Here is a 16,486-nt window from a genome sequence, read left to right as displayed (position 1 = left end):
GGACCGCTGAGAGGGCCCCATTTAATTCCTTGCTCCGGGACTCACGGCAACTGCTCTGTGCCACCGTCTCTGATCAAACAAGCGCCAGAGAGCACCCGTCTATATTGGCATCCCTGAGCCGGCAATATAATTTCCAAATTGTCACGGCAGAAGCCAAGTCTCCACATCGGAAAACTGCCAATGGCGGAAGGATGTGCTCCACAACAAGGCATGGTGAGCTGGTGTGCAATGTCGCTTCTCACATTGAACAGGGCCCCCTCGTTTTAGACGGAGTGCGTTTGCCAATAACAACCGGTGCCGCTGGAAGTGTTTGTTTAACAGGACTATCTCTGCTGGTGAGACCCAGAAGGCCAAAACCAGTCGAGTTTGCTTTCTAAGATGCATGGTGCTGGATGATTGGTCCTTGAAAGCCAAATGGACTGATACACAAACGCGTAGCTGCTTGTGTGTGTGTGGACACGCAGAGTGGAGCGCCACTTAAAATTGACTCACGAGGGCACTTCTGCTGTGCCAGCATCACACAGGAGCCTGTTGAATGGAGTCTGCATCAGGTGAGGCCAGGAATCAGCCATGGAGCTTTGTTTGCGTTTGTTTTTCCAATCACAGTTGCTGAGTACAAGTACGGCCCCTAAGTGGCCATCGACAAACAGCACTATTAAAGTTGGAATAGATAACAATGTGTCCTGAGCAACATGGGAACTTGTTAAAAGAGACGATGGGAGGGAAGTGAAGCAGTAAGAGGGATGAAGCAGAAGAGAAGCATTGTGAGCCCCAAAGAGTGGTGAGTGAGTGAGTGAGTGATTGGGTGTTTTGTTGTGGATGAGACGACACAGTGGGTCCAACATGAGTGGAGAAATCAACGTTGAAGTTCGCTGCAAAAGTAAACGTGGTAGTAGCGTTAGGAGAGAGATTAGGAGGCGACTGAACGCCGGCGAGCTCGTGACTGAAGTGACACGGTCCTGGACCATCAATCAAGTGTGGTCTGGCGTCATGAGCTGTGCACCCTACGCGTCGGTGCGATTATCAGATTAGATTATTACATTTGTGACTAAAAAAAGTGTTTCTGTTTTCATGTAGTCAATGATGACTGATCGTCGATGACAATCACCGAGCGTGGCGATGACCAAAGCGCGCCCGACTGTGACGAGACGAGACGAGATTAAGAAGGTCCAAATGAAGACACAGACTGAGATAATAATTTAGTAGCGCTATAGGGGAGCGTAGTTCTCCGAGAAAGACTAAACATGGCCATTGGCCTTTGTATGTGTTTCGAAATATTTACTGAGTTTACTGATTGAATACATTGACAATAAGAAGGTGGGGTGGGGTGGGGGAGGTGGAAGAGGAGAATCGTACGCCCCTCACACTAACATTTAATAACTTAGAGTGTCTGGCAAAAGCGTTTGACAGCTTGAGTGTACGACACTAAGAGAATGACTGAAATTAAATCCGCAGACTCAGACTCGACTAAAACTCCACGGGCTGTCATCGCCAAACTCGACTGGGACTGTGATAAATAAAATGAAATAAACCGCTGATTGAATTACCACCGCATTGCTATTCCCGCGCCTGCACTCTCGTTGGCGCACGCGACTTCCTCGCTCGGACTGCGTCGCGTGCCGGATTCTTTTGAGCAACCGTAAAGCGTCAACCATTAATCTCACCTCCTCCGGGGGAAAACGACGGGGCTTTTATTATTTCTTTTTTAGAGGGGGGGGGGGGGTAGGGGTGTGGGGAGGCGGGAAACTGGCAATAAAATTATGAAATGCACTGCTCTCTGGGCTCGGGCGCAAACAAGGCTGATAAAGAACGACACACTCACCAAATTTGGCGGACTCTTTAACGGCAGCAGGCTCACACAATGGATTTATGATCAGTTTTGGGGCAAGCGGGGGACCATTTATACGGTGTAATGGCGGATGATGTACGTGACCGGAGCGCGCCACACATCTTATACATCATCACCTGCCCCTCCGCTTGTGAAGAATCCCACGGCGGACAGGGCTGTATTGTCGCGGGCGATGTTCGGTTTTCATCGATTTGCATTTAAGTTTGCTCGACAAATTAAGCCGAAGCTCAATGTCAAGACATAAAAAATGAATGTCAAATTATTTTGTATTCATGTGAAATGTAAATTTAACACGTAGGATCTGGTGACCAATGTTATGATTTGTAATAAGGTCATAGAGCATGACTCAAATGTGGATAGTACACCCTCCTTGGCAGCGAAATGTCTGAACCCAGATTGTCTTAAATGGTGCCACTCGCCCTCCTATTCACTGGTGTGCACAAACTGGAATGAATTGGCACATTTGCACATAACGTGACAAATTTACTAACTGGCAGTGTCGGGTGGAGGAGAGTGCACGACACCAACGCGACACGACCCAAAAATCCGTCCAGAATTTCTGTAAAGTATGTATTCAAAAATATAAACTCTAAACTAAAACTCCTTTTATTTTACCAGCTAAGGCCCACTGAGCTACATAACTCTTTTTCAGAAGCGACCTGGCCACAAATTATAACTCAACGAAGTAGCTTATTACGTGGAAATTCAAAGCAGCCAAATATTTTAAATGCATGTTCCTAAATGTGTATTGAAAAACCGGTAAAAGAAATCCAAGCAACTACGGGGAGAACACGAAAACTCCAAATATACAGGAGTCAGCATTGGGTTCTGCCTCCTGTATACCAGGCAAGGGAGTTAACATCGCGTCACCATGGCGCCCCAAATAGAAGGAGGAGGCCAGAAAAGGACAAGACGACTATTCATCGGTGGTTTTGTGCATCACAAATAAAAACCCAAACAGGAATAATAATAAGTGATTAAGAGAGAGACAGAGACAGGCCGGCAAGATGGACTGTCTTAGAAGGATGGAAACAACCACACACGGAGCGAAACGAAAGCCACCCTTTTTGTGACGTGGGCTGACGGTTGCGGCTTTGCGGGAGGCATCAGCGGGAAAAAGCCACGGCCTCCTAATGCTGCTTCCCTTCCCACGACTGCTGCCCACAACGAGGGGCAGTCTCCAATATTTGAGCTCACCCCCCACTTCACCCCGCACGAAGCCCACAAGAATCACAAGCCACCGTGAAGGGACCCAGCTAACCCATCGTTCACGCGAATGGAATGCCACAGTGGCACACACAGGTAAACAGTTTGGAGGACACCGATTGTTAAACGTCACTCGTTGAGTACATATAAATTTTCGTTCTGTAAATAATAAATGTATCTCCGTTGAAATACACACACAGGGCCTAATTCGTGATTTTAAACAATTGTACGTTTTCTTTAACAATGAAAAATAAATGGTCTAATGTAATATAACGGCTGATTTTTTTTTGGGGACGGGGGATATTCAACTGTCTTCTACTCACCCTGTGTACGACTCTCTCTCCGTGTTCCTGAAAATGTGTATTGTGCCTGCAGTACTCGCTGAAACAGTCTGTTGAGGCCATACAGGGGATCTTTGTCTTTGCGTATGTCTATACATGTCAAAGAATATACTGTATGTAATTACGCATATAGATATTGTGTGTGTACGTGTGTGGTGCATGTAATCGTTGCTACTTCAGGGACAAGTCATCAATTGCATTTCCTAAATGAATTGCCCCTCTCCGAATACGTGCACGCCGAAAGGCCCTGGCCACCCCTGACTGGGCCATGTGCTCTGCTGATTGCGGGAAGATGCCCCCCCCGCCCCCCCCCCCCCCCCCCGCGCTCTCCCCGGCCTCCAGAGGTCTCCGCATCCCTCTCATCCCCGGCGCCAGCTCCGCACAGTAACGAGCTCCGGGCCCCCTGACCCCCCCCCCCCCTCCGCCTGCCGTGCGCGCCTGACCCCTGGCAGCAGGGGTTCACGACCTGCCGGCCCGGTCACGCGTACCGGAGCACTGCACCTCATCCACCGCCGCTGCTGCCCCCCCCCCTCCCCCTTCGTGATTTAATGCCGGCTCTCTTCGTTATTTCTTTGGTAAAGCTCCCATGGAGTCGTGGGTTAGCGCACTGCACTTTGCGATTCTGCTGAAAAGGTGGCGCAAGTTTCTTACATCTTCCCCTCCCGCCACCTCTGCCCACCCAGCAGTGTGGATCGGTTACGCCACAGATCGATTGACAGGTCGTGTGCGGTGGGGTAAAGGGTGGGTACCCCAACCTCTTCCAAGACGTCTGGTGGGCATCTAAGAGTTGGACAAATACAGCCTCCATCTAAGCCCTTGAGCCAACAAGGCGTGAGCAGGAGATTGCAGAGCCTGCACTTTGACCTATATATATTTTGTGACGAAAGATTTTGAAGTGGCGATGTTGCGGGCAATGGCACTTCTTAACAGCACATTGCGTTTTGTGTTTTTGTGTCTTTAGGGTGACGAAGAGGATGTCACTGGACGCCGCGTGACACCATTTTCGGGAGGAAAACATCAGAAATGATGTCATATTCATCTGCACGCTATGAAGAAGGCCATTTTGTGACTGCAGGGATTCATATTCTTTGTTCTTTCGGTAAAGTCACGTACAAGGGACATTTTTTTTCATGACTTTACCAAAAGAACCAATAATATTTTATATATGTTTGTTTTCTTTTTAAAGATGTGATATCGGCAAATGTGTTGCATTGTTTTATTTGTGACTTCACTTCCTTCCCTGGAATAATCCGATTTTTTTTTTCAAATAGCCCTGAATTCCATATCTACCCCTGATTTTCTATTTTTTTTTCAGATCAATCTAAAAATCGGGAGCATATCCCTACCCTGTGCACGTGTCAGAAGACCCACACACTTCTGGATTGCTATTTTAAACTTTGCCCGGTTTTTACCACCAAAAACAACACCCCTCTCTTGTTCGGTATTGGATTGTAGAAATGGACCGTTTCTGAAAGTGCTTAGGGAAGGCGTCAATGCCTTTAATATATGAATACAAAAACAGTCAATCAATGCACTGCACTCTGTGGACTGTACTCTGTATATTGTAGGCAATTTTATTTTATAATTTTTAACAGATACTTTTTTTTCCTCTGAACCCCATTATGACTGATTACAGCCTGACTGGCACATCCATTGCAGTATGTTTGAACATAAATTGCACTCTGTTGCGTAGCTACCATTTGATCTGTCCTCTGTTGCCAGTGTAAAATAAAGCGGATTTCACTCACAATCACTTTTTAATTGAGGCCGGGTTCCATGTGATAACAAGGGGGGGCACTGCATAAGCACGCCAAGCAAGAGCTCAGTGACCCAAGCAGTGCAGGCGGCCTCTGGATTTATTAAAGAAGGGTGCACCAATTAATTATCGAATCAACATAAAACAATCCATGAACATAAAAGCCAATGAATATTTCTCACTGCATTGTTCTTCTCTCAACCCACTACATCTCAGTCTTATGCATGCATATGTTCTGACATCTCACGAGGATTGTATTAATTGCATGGGGGAATGGGGAAGGGGAACCAAAGAGAATGGTCTGCTTAGGGCCCCCAATGGGCCAGCGGCAACACCACCAGGGTGGAGAAGTAACGGAACGTGGAGTGCCTGCGATCACAGTCCTGCACGACCCAAACGTGGCGTCGACACGGTGCGCTAGCGCCAGCGTCACACGTTGCCATCGTAAAGGAATCCGTTTGTTCGCTGTCTGCTCAACGCAAGCTGCTGTATTCATCGGCAGACTTCTTCACAAGTGGATGGGTGCACAAGTCGGATGAAGCAATGCACCGTTTGTTAGTGCAGCCAAAAAAAAAACACAAAGAAGATTCATCCGAAATTTGCCAAAGTTGCTACCAATTGCCAACGATGCAAGACTGACCATTAAATCTGCCCGACCGCTAATTATAAAAGACAAGATGGACAAGGCAATGCGTGCAAGCTTTGAAAACCTCCGATAAGACGTGCAAAGGTATACGGATAAAATAGAGATATATCATCAAATTTAGAAAAGGCATTGGCACGGTCCCCGGTATCAGAAGCCTTATGGTAATTGTTGGCAGCACCTTGGCAGGAGCTCTGTGAAAGCAGCGTCCTTTGGCACCGCATGAACTGACGTCCTCTCACCAGCTGCTCTCATGGCGATGGATTAAAGCAATTGACAGGACGCCCGCATTCCACTCCACGGGCAGAGCAATTATCTCGTCGCCATCCTTCGCCCTCCACTAGAGCTTTAATATCGGCATAATTTGATGAAAACTTTGATCAGCCATGCGGTTGAAAAAGTGAGGCAGGAGAGTTTACTTTTTTTGACGCTATTAATGATGTTACCCCGACGCGCCGTTCAGCGGCCAGCGACGCGTAAATGATTGGCAAGCAGCGGGGGTCACGGTGGCGATGACAGCGAATGGAGCGATGGTGACAATGGTGGTGGTAAGGGTCGCTCATTGGCAGCTGTCCGCCGGGGTGCCTACGCCCAAGACCCGACAGCCATTGTCACGGCCATGGTAAGAAGTTAAAGTTAAATTATAATAATTATGATTATTATTTTATTGAAAACCAGAAGATGTAGATTTTTTTGTTGTCAAACACCGTGCACACGCCCGTCCTCACATCAAACGAATCCCAATCCCGTGGCGATGGGGCTCCGCTAAACCCCTGCGCGAGTTTTTGCGATTGCGCTCTGCGTCTCTCCGTCGTGCTTTTCGGGTCGCACTGCGTTTTTTTTATCATGACGTACGACGTTTCGGTCCTCAGGGACCAGACCGAGTTCGGTTTCTGGAAGAAGGTCCCATCACGTGGAGCGAAACGCTGGACAACACGTATGCGCAAAACGCGGCACAACCCAAAAAACACATGAGAGAGCTATTGGCTCTGTTGAATACATAGTGACCTATGCACTAAGAACTTACACACCGGCCACGCGTGTAGATTAACATTCAATAGCAACCCAGAGGTTATTGCATGGGGGGAGGGGGGTGTGGGGCATAAGGTGGAAGTGGTAGGGGCAGGAATATAGGAAAGGTGGAAAATTGCTTTGTAATAAATAGTTTTTAGACGAAAAAAAAGGTCTCCAAATTACACTCCTAGATCAGCACCGTCGCAATTGCTGCGATTTATTTAAAAAGTGCGAGCGTCATCGAACCGCTGAACAGATGTAATGTCCTGGGCCGTGCTCTGGCGAATCGGTCATTACCCGTGCGAGCTCGCAGACCCGGCCAGCGTCCCACAGAGCCCTGCCGAGCGTCTCATTAGCCAACTTCCCTAATGCGGCCTCGAGCGCTACATCATCGCCGGGCAGAAAGGGTCCATTCAAGAGACGCCACCGCGCGCTTCGCCGCGCCGCGTTTTCGCGAAGCGGGTCTGGGGGGAGCGTGATTGGCGTCGGTGGGGGGGGGGGGCCTGTAGGTGAGACCTACACAGCGGCGTCGGCGGCCGTCGTCGCCGTCGTGTGCGCAAGGCGATGCAACCGCGACAGGGGGCCTCGCTGGACGGAGGAGCCCACTGAGTGGAGGGCTACAGAGAGGGGAAAGCGTCGGCAGTTGGCTGTGCGGGGGGGCGAGCGGGGCGGGCAACGTGGAAGCGCCAACTTTGGGCGCAGAGGCAAAGTCGGCATTTTGCCCTGGGCGGCGGCAGATTGCTGGGACTCGGGAGGGACGGCAGTGTGAAGGCCTGCGGTCATGTGGCTGTGATCGGACGGTGTGTGTGTGTGTCATGTGGAGAAAGCGCTCAGCTTCAAATGAGTACCTGGTACGGTGTGTAGTAAACATCGCCACTAGGGAGAGGGTGGCCAGGCGTGGTGCTGACCACCCACACTTTCGTGTGCCATGCCAGCCTAGCAGCACTCGCCCCAACAGCCTATTTATACGGTGAGTCTTTGTCTTTGTATCGAAAGCGCTATGAGTACCTTGCAGAAAAGTACTTTAGAAATGTAACGTTTTGCTATTACTACTACATCAACTCCTCACGCGACGCCATTAGGTGGCATGAGTGCTAAATGCGCCATCAGCACGCAGATCGGCAAGACTAAATTATAAAAAACATTTTATTTTATATAGCAAACTGAGCTATATATCTCTTTTTCAGATGTGACCTGCCCACAAATGATAGCTCAGCGAAGTGGTGCATAATATGCAAATTTGTGGCAGTCAAATACTCAAAATGCGTGATGTTGAATTAAAATGGGAGGGGAAAAATCGGAAGACCAGCAGAAAAATCCACATGACCACGGGGAGAGAGACCACGCAAACTCCAAATATACAGCAGGCGTCAGGCTCGGGATCAAACCCACGACATCCTGTATACCAGGCGAGGGAGTTAACATCTCGCCACCGCAGTGAGACGAGAGGAGAGGGGGGGGACGGAGGCAGCGACAGAACGAGCACAGGGACACACGCCGCTTCATTCATCACCCGCACCAGCGCCGCTCGCGCAAACTCACACGACGATGACGACGATGCCGCCGCCACCGCCACCAGGATGCACAATCAAAGCTTGGAACGCGATGCGAGCCGCGGGCGGTGAGATACGTTACCGTTCGCTCTGCTCACACCGGGGCGGATCGTGGTGCATAGCGGGTGGGGTGGGGGGGGGTAGTGGAAAGCACATGGAGCTGACACACGTATGGATTTTCATTCGGGGGGGGGGGGCGGTAAAGAAAATGCTTTCCCTCTATGAACGCTCGAAAATCGGTTTGCAATAACCGCTTTTATCGGCGACAATAAAAAGCGGATGAATTTGTTATTCGCGAAATGACCAGCAGACGAGGGCTTTTCTGACAATGCGTTCGCAGGCCACGAGGGCGTCTGTTGTGCATCGTCAGGGTGTTGCTTCCACGAAACTAATTCCCCACGACCGGGCACATCACTCGGGCCACAAACAACCGCACTGCGAGAAAACGAACTCCCCGTGGCTCCGAAAAACGTTGCCCCCCGGATTAACGAGGTTTGGTGCAGTCCGCCCGGGCACTCCGTGTGGAAGTTGTGAAGACCTGGGCTAGCAGGGCCCTGCCTTTCACCATTCCTCACCCCCTCTTCCTCTGCTGTGGGATCAGGGCTGGGTGTCTGAAGCGTGGTTACTGAAGCAAGCCAGACCTGGAGGGATGGAAAGGGACACCTGGTCACAAGGGCCCTCTTCACCGCTGTCTGATCCGGGCCCCCGGGTCAATGGAGGCAAATTGTTGCGGATGGTTATAAACAAACGGGGATGTCAAGCCTATGGCCTGCGCATCAGACTCACAATAAGTGAATGTTTGTGTACATTACCCGGGAGTGATTACACACGTGGTTTATAGATCTGAGCCGAGACCTGGCCTCGTGCCTGCCCCTTCCATAAATCCAGGGCTCCTGCTCTCAAGCTGATGGCTTGCAGGCCTGCATCTGCCAACTTTGTCTTGGAACTGTGCACCTCGCTTCGGTTTTTTCGCAGGGCGGAATTTATAAACACCGCACGGCCTCACTTTTTAACGACCGATGAAGAACAAAACAAAACAAAGGGCAGAAAAGAAAAACAGCCGATGATAAAGCGCGGTCGAAACGTAAACTGTTTGTCCCGCGGAGTGGTCAGGAATGCGGTGAGCAAAGGGCGCTCGAAGCTCGGTGCCGTACCGTTTTCAGGGGTGGTGATCGGTCTCACCGGTGCATCCGTCCGGCGTCGTGCGCTCGTAGTGGGAATCGGCGAGCAGCGGCGCCGTCAGCTGAGACCCCGGCAGCTTGGCCACCCCCGCGGCGGACAGCCCGCCAGCCAGGACGCCGCCAGGCCCGGCCGGGCCCACCGCTGTCCCAGCGACGCCGAGGATGCCGACCCCCGCGGCTACGGCGCTGGTGCTGGCCATACTGGCCGTGCTAGCGCTGCTGCCGCTGCCGCTGCTGACAGCCGCGGTAGTCGCCGTGGTGGTGGTGGTGGCCTCGGGGTCTCCGAGGCCACTGTCCGCCACACTCTGCAGTGATGAGTCACAGCACTCTTGGCGGGTGCCGCCATCCTCCAGCATGAACTTCACCCGTCGCGAAGCCTGCTGCTGCTGTTGCTGCTGCTGTTGCTGCTGTTGCTGTTGCACAGGCAAGGAAGTAGGGGACCGCAAAGAGAGAGAGAGAGATAGAGAATGGGGTCCAGATAGAAAGAGGAACAGGAGAGAAGAGATGAAGGAAAGCACAAAAAATGGTGGGGGAGAGTGACAGACAGAATGCACAGACAGGTTAAATAACTTTCCGCCACTTTCATGAAAAAATATGCATCCAACAGTGGTGTGTGCTTGATGTGATACCATTACTGGATGCAGTTAACACTGTGTATATAGATATTTACATAATATCTCTAAAGTTGTCTGCCCTAGAACAGGTGCATGAAAAACAAATTCCACAGTCCCATCTGATCCCACTCATTCACCTCTCAACCCTGCACTCCACGCTCGGGTGCTTGAGTCATAGCTAGGGACATAGGTTTGCAGATTAATATGTCTCCTTCTCATATCCGTCCCTCTACGTAAACAAAATACGTGAAAGTATTCTTTACACAAACCATCCACCCCATGGTCTTCTGGGAGCGAATCATTTCAGCAGTATTGATTCAGTACCGGCAAACACTCGACCAGTTTCGACATACACTGTTTCATCAGCAGAGTTCAGCCTTGCCCCGAATGAACGCTGTTGAACTGACAAATTGTGGACTGGTTTCCACCGTCTGGGTCTCATCATGGCACACAACACTACACACGGAGTTCTGCTCGTAGTCGTAATATGCGTCTACCCATAATGCCCCGCAGCAACGCGTAATCAGTTTGTGCGCATTTTCCCCCAACTGAACACCGCACGACTACGACAACGATGCCGCCGCTGCCGCCGTCGCTGCTACCGCCGGTGGCTTCGCCGGCGTTCTGCCGGAATTATCCGCGGACATTTTCGACGTCGATCGTAAAAAAAAAAAGAGGTGGGTTTTGTTACGCGCGCGTGCGCGACGACGGCGCGAGTTAAACGGCAGCGAAATGGGAGCAGCGCTGCTGCTGCTGCTGCACGGTTGCAGGGAGGACCACGTGCTGCGGTGTGGGAGCTAAATCGATGGGCACGGAGGCAGGAGGGATCGCTTTGCGCGATGCAATATTAAGCTACGCGAAAACCGCACACGCGCGAGCGCGCGCGTGCACACAAGTCAATGCCGCTATTGGCCCGATACATATGAATTTGATAGATTTTCGTTGGCTTCTATTTGTTAGTGGATTTTTTTTTTTTCGAATGAAATATGTATGCTTTAAATTGGATTTATTCCAATGAAACAACAAAAAATCCCTCTGGCAAAAAAAAGAGAAATATCAATGGACTCGCTTTTGATGCAGACAGGCAGACAGCCATTCCTGTGAGGGAAACAATCTGAGCTGACCTCGTTCATGAAGTCAATTTCACCCGCGCACAATTAGCGCAGGCAAAAACTATCAACATGTCACTGAACGTGACAGGGCAAGCACGTTAAAATGAATCAATTTGTAAGATGCTCTGGCAGATGAATTGTCCCTCAGCACCTGAATTCTCCCTCGCCTGAACTCTCTCATCACCAAGCCCACTTTGTTGTCGGTAAAGGTGCAGCCGTGCAATTGTTGTGCTCACACCACTGCTGGTAAACGGGTCTCCACTGAAGCGAGAGGGTTTGTCCGCCTCCTCTACCATGCTGGTCACCGCACACGACCTGCCGTTCGACTGACCGTGGGTGGACAGTCTGACGGCGGTGAGGGAGGCGGACTGGAGAAAACGAAACGTACCCAGGTGTTTCAACTGCGAACACCAGGAAATCGAACCGGCGAGCAAGCCCTGGAGGGTGCCAACTGGTCCATCACGGCAGCACCCTTTGAGAGAGGAGGGGGGCTCTTTGGAGCTCCTTAAAGCCGAAATCCTTCTGCCGGCAGTGGCGTGAGATAGAAATTGCAGGGCTGCGCCTTTGCCAATACGATGACAATACGATGCGGATTGAAACGGCGTCTCTGAACGCGACATCATCCCCGAAACGCTGAACAGAGACAACCGGTCGGAGGATTCCACGTGGAGTCCATGGGTCTCAATGGGTCTCTCTGCGAGCATATGGGGGCGTCTATCTGAAGGCAAGTGCTGTCAGCGAGCACCTGTTAAGGCACGCTACGGCACACCTTCTAAGTCGGACTGCCAAGGAGAGCTGGATATGAGACGCACTGCATGGTGACCGTGAGCAGCAGAGGTGCCTTGTTTTAAGTGGTAGGCAGTGCAAATTGAGCTGAAGGATGAAATTATCTTGACTGGGTGTCATATTTTCGCAGCAGTTCCTTGACAGCTTTCAATTGTTCTACCGTTGTTTTTCATATATATATATCATTTCATTTTCTGAATAAAGAATGGGGGGGGGGGGGGTGGAAACAATCCAACCCTGCGCTAAAAATTCCCACGAAACATAATCCATGAGCTTGTATTTCAGTGGGGGGTGGAGGGGGGGGTATTTTCCCCCAGATACAGAGCTCAGTGCTCCAGAGTTTGGAAGACGTAAAAGCAATGAAAGAAAACCACAGGTACGCAAAGGAAATACAACGCGTCGCGATAACGCTCCACGAAAACATCACCCACCCAATGGCACAACTGCACCACGACTCGATATGACGACGCGAGACGATGACACAACGACATGACGACACAACCACAGGAGACAACGACACAACGACACGAAATGACGTCACAGCGACACAACGAATTGACACAACCACAGGAGACAACGACACAACGACACGAAATGACGTCACAGCGACACAACGATATGACGACACAACCACAGGAGACAACGACACAACGACACGAAATGACGTCACAGCGACACAACGATATGACGACACAAAGACACGAGACAACGAAACGACGACACGAAATGACGTCACAGCGACAACGATATGACGACACAACCACAGGAGACAACGACACAACGACACGAAATTACGTCACAGCGACACAACGACACGACGACACAAAGACACGAGACAACGAAACGACGACACGACGAGACGACATGACGTCACAGCGACACGACGACAGAATGACACAAACAAAACTACACAACACGACGACACGATGGCACAGCACAGGGTTACAATGGCAGGATAGTGAGAGGTGCTGCATGGCAGCTTGGAGGAGGCCGTTATCCAGCAGTAGATTGACCATGGCTGATGATGATGATGATGACGACGACGTTGAGGACTGTATCCGATTGTGCAGCGTTGTTGGCATAGGCCATTCTGCGAGGAATTAAATGGGACCCCCCTCCACATCCCTCTCCCCTGTCGGATTTCGGTCAAACCCGTGGTGCCCAAGTGCAGTTGCACCGCCTGCGCACCCCTATTAGCGACCGCACTGCTCAGAGGGGCAACTCTGTCGTGTTGTTGTGTGTGACGGAAAACCTCCCCCAATCCCTCCCACTGCTGAGTCCAGACGATCGTTTGTGCTCAAAATAAATAATGAAAATAATGTGCGTCACTTTTTTTTCTTTCACATTCTGCGCTGAAGAGTCTCCAACTAAGGTGGTGTGGGTCGTTGACGCTCTCCCAGGCAATCGGGGCACGTTAGTGCGGCACTAACGTGCACACCCCCCCCCCCCCACGAACGGTCCGTATGTATATGCTTAATACATACATAGGAAGCGTTCGTTTTGGGCACCCGTGGACAGCTCTCGTGAAATTCGCACGAAGAAAGGAAGAGAAAGACGGATTTGTGAGCACGTTGTGAGCACGTTAAGTGCTCACAAATCCATCGGGGGTGGGAGGGGGGGTAGAAAAGAACACATAAGCGGCACCCCTGTACCGCATGCGGGCGCCTAGGAAGGGCTAAGCAACCCAGAACATAGCAACTGCAGGCGCAGAACTAAAGTGGCCAAGTGAGCGGTGGGGCCCTGCCAGCCCCCCAATCCCTCCACCTTCCCCGCCCGCCCCCCCCGTAATGGAGTGCGCTCGCATGCCGCTTCAGTGTCTGCTCATTAAAGCCTCGGCTAATTCACTGCAAATTATTTCCAGAACGTGATGAAGTTTCCCCAAAGAGCGGAGATGTTGTACACACACACACACAAACTCTCGCCTCTCCAGCAGTGCACCACCACCACACCACCACCCCCCCCCCCCCCCCGTGGGTTGAGATGATAAATATCGGAAGCAGTGCGATTTTCTCTTAAACGTGTGCTCTGTTGTTGTTTGGGGGTGTGGAGATTTGACTGTGAACTTGTTTTAACGGGTTCCGGTGAAGGTTGTAAATTGCCAGCACGGGTGGGAGAAATAGGCTCCTTTGTTGGAAACAAATATACCTGCAGGACCTGATTTTTTTTTTTTACTCTTAATTATATATACACAAGCACTTTTTTGTGCTAAAAGAGAGAAAGGGAAAAACAATGTTCCAGTGATGAGATTTTTAAGAGTACAATTCAGCTATTCTCCATCCACCCAAAGATGAGCACCTCCCCACCCATGTCAGTATGGGGGAGTATTTGTGGGTTTTTTCACCATACTTCACTGCACCGATCAATTGCGGGTCGGTGAAGGCGAGGAGAATAGAGCATTGAAGTACAGCACAACAACGGATATTGTTTTTCCAATGGATATTTTGGAGCGGTAAAATTATAACAATAACCATAGACATCAATATGCAATCTGTATGTTCCACACTAAATCAATCACGCCGTAAATGCCGGATTGGAGAGATACAAGAATGGACCAATTAATAGAAAAATATTGATTGCCAGTGCCGCGCGTTGGTCAGCGTGGGTTGGCGAGGATGGGGAGGGCAGAGCCAGTTCTTATATCGTTCACCACCGATGCTAGCCGTGGCCAAGAATCGAACTCGGGTCGCCGAGTTCGCAGCTCATTGTCCGAACCGCTGCACCACCCGCTCATAAATTGGCAAGCCAAGTTGAACCGGCCAGGTGTGTTCTCAGCGGCAGAGCGAGCGGCTCGCAATCAGAACGCAGCGAGTTCGAATCCTGGTTTGGGGTTGACTCAGCCCATCGTCTATCCCTCCAAGGTTCATACAATGAGCACCACTTTACAGGAAGGTAAACAGCGGTTTGCGAAATTTCCAACACTGGCCAAGGGGCCGTAAGTATGACATGAACACCAATGCCTCAAATTTCGATTTAAAGCTTTTGTGACTGCAGAGATTCATCTTCTTGGTTCTTTCGGTAAAGGCACGTAGAATGGAAGTAATAAAATAATAAAAATGAAACATAATAAAATAATTCTCACGACGTTTCGGCCACAACGCAAGCAGCCGTCCTCATGTATTACTTCCCTTCTACGTGACTTTACCGAAAGAACAAAGAACACCAATGCCTCGTTGCTCAATCGAGCAGCAGCAACTCGCTGCATTCGCGGAGTGCATTTCACTCGTGCCCTGCCGAGGCCGAGCGCCGCCCGTCAGCGTGGGCTGCTACGAGTGGCTAAATGATTACGGGGCTTCCATTTATCCCGAACAACTTCAAAGGCGACGCGACAAGCCTGAATGCGCTCGCTCGCTCGCCCGTGCGCGCGCGTGCGAGCGAGGGGTCGCTCAGACAAAACCGCCGTGTAACCTCGGTGAGGCCTGGACCTCCTCACAGCGTGTAGCAGCAGGAGCAGCATGGGGATGGCGATGCTCATCGGTGGAGGAACTACCGAATACTTTTGATCCTTACTAACGTGCACGTCCTCTAATCCGTGTGTTTCTCCTGCCGCTGTCTCTCAAGGGAATGCCGAGCATTGCACCTCCCCATGCTTCTTTGCACTCGGTTCCGTATTTTTTCCGCCGTTATATCATTAATAGGCTGTTATTAAGCGGCAGGAAGCCTTTGTACCGAGGATTCACAAAATCCACTGCTCACGACTTAGCACCTCCGCGAGCCTCAGCTTTCACAGCATGTGTGTGACACCAGCAGCAGTCTGGACATCTTTATGAACTAAGGATGGACGAAAATTCTGAAAACGACCAAATCAAATCCACGGACTGAGACTGGACTAAAACTCCACCGGTAATTGATCAGCGACCAGATTGAGACTATGACTAAATTACAATTTAAAAAAATTACTAACTTAACACCGATGCAGGCTGCTCCCTGCGTGGATATTAGTGGCGGTGGCTGATTGAAAGGGCGACACACGTTCAACTCCGTTTTGAGTTAGCGGTCTGAATAATATAACACGGTCGCATGCTCATCTCTGTGGAGCCGGTGGTCCAGACAAGAAGAGAGCAGTGTGCATAGAATTGTGTGGTCTTGTTCTTCTTGATGTTGATGTCGAGCAAGAAGCTGTAATGTTACATCGAGTTGGCTGAGCCAGACGATTGTGTCAGGAGTAGCGGGGTGGAGCCGCGGGGTGATACATCGCTGCGATGATGCTCCCTCCTTGGTATTCATGAATCGGCATTGAGTTTAATATTTTCCACTGTTATGTTCTGAAGTCATCAAGTATTCGCAACTACCATGGTTTTGTGGATGCGGGTTAGGTTTTTAACTTGTAACTTGTGTAATGACGACTTCGACGCACTTGTCTTGAGATTGTTTCCTTATTAAGGAGCCACGTGCTCACACCTGGACAGGCGGAGACCCCCACTGCAACAGCCC

The 16,486-nt window shown here is 50.4% G+C and overlaps 1 protein-coding gene across 1 annotated transcript in view; it reads right to left on the bottom strand.

Annotated features, from left to right (window-relative positions):
- LOC133349946 (protocadherin-9-like) overlaps nucleotides 1-16,486 on the bottom strand; it is a 131,884-nt gene that overhangs the window by 56,671 nt on the left and 58,727 nt on the right. The window contains 1 exon segment of the mRNA XM_061563842.1: nucleotides 9,545-9,956. Coding sequence (XP_061419826.1) covers nucleotides 9,545-9,956 — 412 coding nt within the window.

Source organism: Lethenteron reissneri, chromosome 32, assembly GCF_015708825.2.
Source record: "Lethenteron reissneri isolate LAM-NWPU_2019-01 chromosome 32, ASM1570882v1, whole genome shotgun sequence".
Taxonomy (NCBI): domain Eukaryota; kingdom Metazoa; phylum Chordata; class Hyperoartia; order Petromyzontiformes; family Petromyzontidae; genus Lethenteron; species Lethenteron reissneri.
The sequence above is the reverse complement of the archived record's forward strand: the minus strand, read 5'-3'. Positions and strand labels throughout refer to the sequence as shown.